General features: G+C 50.7%; 1 protein-coding gene across 1 annotated transcript; it reads right to left on the reverse strand.

The window, feature by feature from the left end:
* Positions 1–1,188: 1,188 nt before the first annotated feature.
* On the reverse strand, positions 1,189–1,940 carry LOC127347740 (uncharacterized). The gene is made up of 3 exons (XM_071818198.1): positions 1,627–1,940; positions 1,340–1,525; positions 1,189–1,240 (listed from the first exon to the last, which is right to left on the reverse strand). The coding sequence occupies exons 1-3, from the start codon at positions 1,782–1,784 to the stop codon at positions 1,189–1,191; spliced, it is 396 nt and encodes a 131-aa protein (XP_071674299.1). The 5' UTR covers positions 1,785–1,940.
* Positions 1,941–3,435: the final 1,495 nt, after the last annotated feature.

Raw genomic sequence — 3,435 nt, forward strand, 5'->3', positions numbered from 1 at the left:
CTAGCTGGCTCCTCGGCCGGAAGTGCGATCCTCTCTCCAGTCAAGAAGAACGTCCCGACCTTTGCAAGATAGTTTAGATGTCAAGCGCCGCAGATATAAAAAAAGGGGAGGTGGGACTTGTCATGTCTTCGAACCATAAAAGATTGGAACTTACACGACTCGTCGCCTCCTGGTACTCTTCCCAAGCCGCTCTCTTGAGGTCCCACTCTGCTACAACCGTCAAATACTTCTCATAAGCGGCCGCGTAGGCGGCCTCAAAGTGAGCCTACAATTTCCAAGAAAAGGAGTCATGTCAATTTAGCCATTCAGGGATGAATGTTGGAAAGAAGATGGAAATGAGAAAACTTACATCCGTACGACGGTGTCGAGGAGGCGCGACCGGTGGGTCGCCGGTGGTGAGGGTAGACCTGATCTGCGTGAGGGTCCTCTGCGGCTTGATCACCCCACTAAGAAGCTTCGTGCGGCCATGCTCCGCGCCGCTCCCCGCCACCATAATCGCCGTCAAGTCGGTCTCCTGCTCAATAGGATCATCCACCTCCGGATGAAGACCCTTGAACACCGAGCAGTACTTCTCCAACTCCTCTTCGGCATAGCCGAAGTACTCGGGCAGCGAGGGCTGAGGCTGGCTCAGATCGGGCTGCTTCAGCTTCATCTTCTGCCACCCTCCCACCTCGGTGAGAGGCTCCCCGAGTTCCGCCTCCTGCACAGCAAGATAAATGTTATGTGTATCAAGTAGTAATATGAGGGGAAATAAATGCAAGTTGTTCCATGTATATATGTACCTTGTGCTTCCTGTAGCGCTCAGTCTTTGCGGCTTCCCGCACCGAGTGTTCCTCCATTGCCCGGTTTGCCTTGTTGCGCGCGCTCTTGGCGTTGAAGTCGGCGTCTTCGCCAACCCACCTCGCTACCAAGGCCTCAAATGCGTCTTCCTTATTCTCGCACCATAGGGGCATAACCTGAAAAACCAAAACTCATTTGAAGAACACATAATGCAATCCCAACTATGCAGCAACATAGAGTCTCATTGAATATTTACTTACCTTCAAGTAATCTTCCTTTGTCAGCTGAGGATCGTCCCTGATATTGTCAGCTTTCTTGACCCTCGTGCCCTGCTCAGCCTTGAAGTGCCCGATGCGGTGTATGCTTGATTGTACCACTGTTGCCTTGTCAACCTCTGACAAGCCCTAGTCAGTACCGCCCTCCCTTGCTCAACCATATCATCAGGCACCTTATAATGGGTCTGCAATCATGCATAAGAATAATTGTGAGAGAGACATGAGTTAGCATAGTGTGGTCATCAACTATGAAGTAAACTCGAGAAGCATGCTTTACCCAAAACTTGGTGTACACAGCGTCAGAAGCTGTCCCAAAGCCCGGGCAAGGAGCTGCCTCATAGTCCGCCCAAGTCTCGGCTAGCTTCTTCTCGCCGCCGGGGACCGGAGTGTAAAAGCCCGGCCAGTACTGCCTAATAAGAGCTCCAATCATGCTCGACGGCTGGCGAACCCCCTTGTCATATGTCCAATTGCTGCACAATAATCAAAACATTAGTATGCCAATCAGTTATGCACAATAATGAAAACATTAGTACATAGCAAAATGAATCTAAATGTTCAAAATTAAACTTACTCTTTTTCGTTCGGGATGATGAGGGCTTTCGCATCCTGGCTAGTAGGCTCCCTCCTCTCATCAGGGACTTGCGCTTCACCACGAATGCGCAACTTCTTCGGCGCCATCTCCCTCTCCGCCTCCTCGTCCTGCCCCTCCACCTCCATCTCCACCTCCATCTCCCCCTCAGTAGACTGTGTGTGAGCGGACTGGGAAGCCACGTCGCCAGAAGCAGAGGGTATGTCACCAAGGAAAGGTCCACCTCCACCTCGTCCTCGTCCTCCACCTCCACCTCGTCCTCGTCCTCCACCTCCGCCTCCGCCTCGTCCTCCAGCTCGTCCTCCACCTCCACCTCGTCCTCGGATGCTGACATACCATATGGATTGAATCCATCGGTTGCTATCGCAATTCTGACATTCCGAGCATCATTTGCCTTATCAGGGTGTTTTGCATCGAAGTTCTGCCATGCTTTACCATCAGATGGGTGCCCCATGTTTAGTCGTCCCTCCGCGTCCTTGAATCTCAACCCGTTCTTATGCCACGTCATCTGTTTGGCTGACTCCTCGGACATGTAAAGCCGTTGGATTCTTTTTATGAACGGGAGATAACGAAGAATCTTCACGGCGACTTTTGTCTGCACCTTCTCACCATTAGCTCTGGTTATCTCATGATACCTAGAGGACCCACACTTGCTACAATATTTGTCATCCGCAAACTCTTTCCAAAACAAAAGACAGTTTTTGGGACAACAATCATACTTCACATAATCCATGCTGAGCGCTTTCAACATTTTCTTTGCTGCATACATGGTTTTAGGCAGACAATGGCCTTCGGGCAACATGTTACCAACTGTTACCAAATTTTTTTCAAAGCATGCACGGTCTTTGTCGAACTGGGCCTTGTCGGCTAGTACTTGCGCGATGGCATCGAGCTGAGAAATTTTTGCACCCTCGTATAGAGGCCTCTTAGCCGCAGCCATCATATCATAGAAGGCCTTTGCGGTAGGCTCGGGTTCCTCCGGTTACGGCGGTTCCTCCGGTTACGGCGGTCCCTCCGGTTACGCGGTTCCTCCTGTTACGCGATTCGGCATGTAGGCATCGTGGAGATCATCTAGCAAGTATCTAATCCCATCGTCCTCATTGCCATCGATTCGCTGCCTCATCACCTCACCTCTGTCACGTTAAATGCGAGCAAAGTCGACACACGTGACGTAATCAGGCATATACCCATTCAACCAAAGATGTTTAGTCATATCATCCTTTCCGTGACGATGACGCCTCTTGCAACGAGCGCAAGGGCGTCTTGGACGAACGCCTGACTTTGAACCACGCGCTAACTCCTTCACTAATAAATTGGTCTTCCATACCCACTCTTCTGTCATTTCAGTCGAACTAGCACGGCCACTGTACATCCACCCATTATCAGCCATCCTCTGCTTGATTGGGAGACAAACAACAAATAGTACCATGAAATTAAATGCATCATATTTTTATTTATTTTACCGGGCGAAACGCATGCATCAACCTACATCTCTACTAGGTGGGCTCCTAGCAGCCGCCGGATCCGTAGTTGGCTACGTTCTCCATGCTCTACCCCGGTCCAAGTCAGAATTTCGGCAGCACCTCCCCGCTGCTCTCCCGATACACGTCTCGGCAAAAAACCGAGAGGATGTGCATCCGGAGAACAACGGGGAGGCGCCGCCGAAATCCTGACTCGGACCGGAGTAGAACATGGAAAACGTAGACAACTACGCATCCGCCGACTGTCCCGTAAATGCCGCAAGTTACGGTTGAAAATATGCCGACCACTAATGCATATTTATCCGCGTAA

The sequence above is a fragment of the Lolium perenne genome, chromosome 4 (genome assembly GCF_019359855.2).
Source record: "Lolium perenne isolate Kyuss_39 chromosome 4, Kyuss_2.0, whole genome shotgun sequence".
Taxonomy (NCBI): Eukaryota; Viridiplantae; Streptophyta; class Magnoliopsida; order Poales; family Poaceae; genus Lolium; species Lolium perenne.

What these genes read in the sequence shown, in the direction of transcription:
- LOC127347740 (XM_071818198.1), bottom strand. Translation starts at nt 1,784, where the DNA reads ATGGAGGTGGAGATGGAGGTGGAGGGGCAGGACGAGGAGGCGGAGAGG. An exon ending in ATCATCCCGAACGAAAAAGA is followed by an intron (nt 1,526 to 1,626) that starts GTAAGTTTAATT and finishes ATTATTGTGCAG; the next exon opens with CAATTGGACATATGACAAGG. An exon ending in TCTGACGCTGTGTACACCAA is followed by an intron (nt 1,241 to 1,339) that starts GTTTTGGGTAAA and finishes GCATGATTGCAG; the next exon opens with ACCCATTATAAGGTGCCTGA.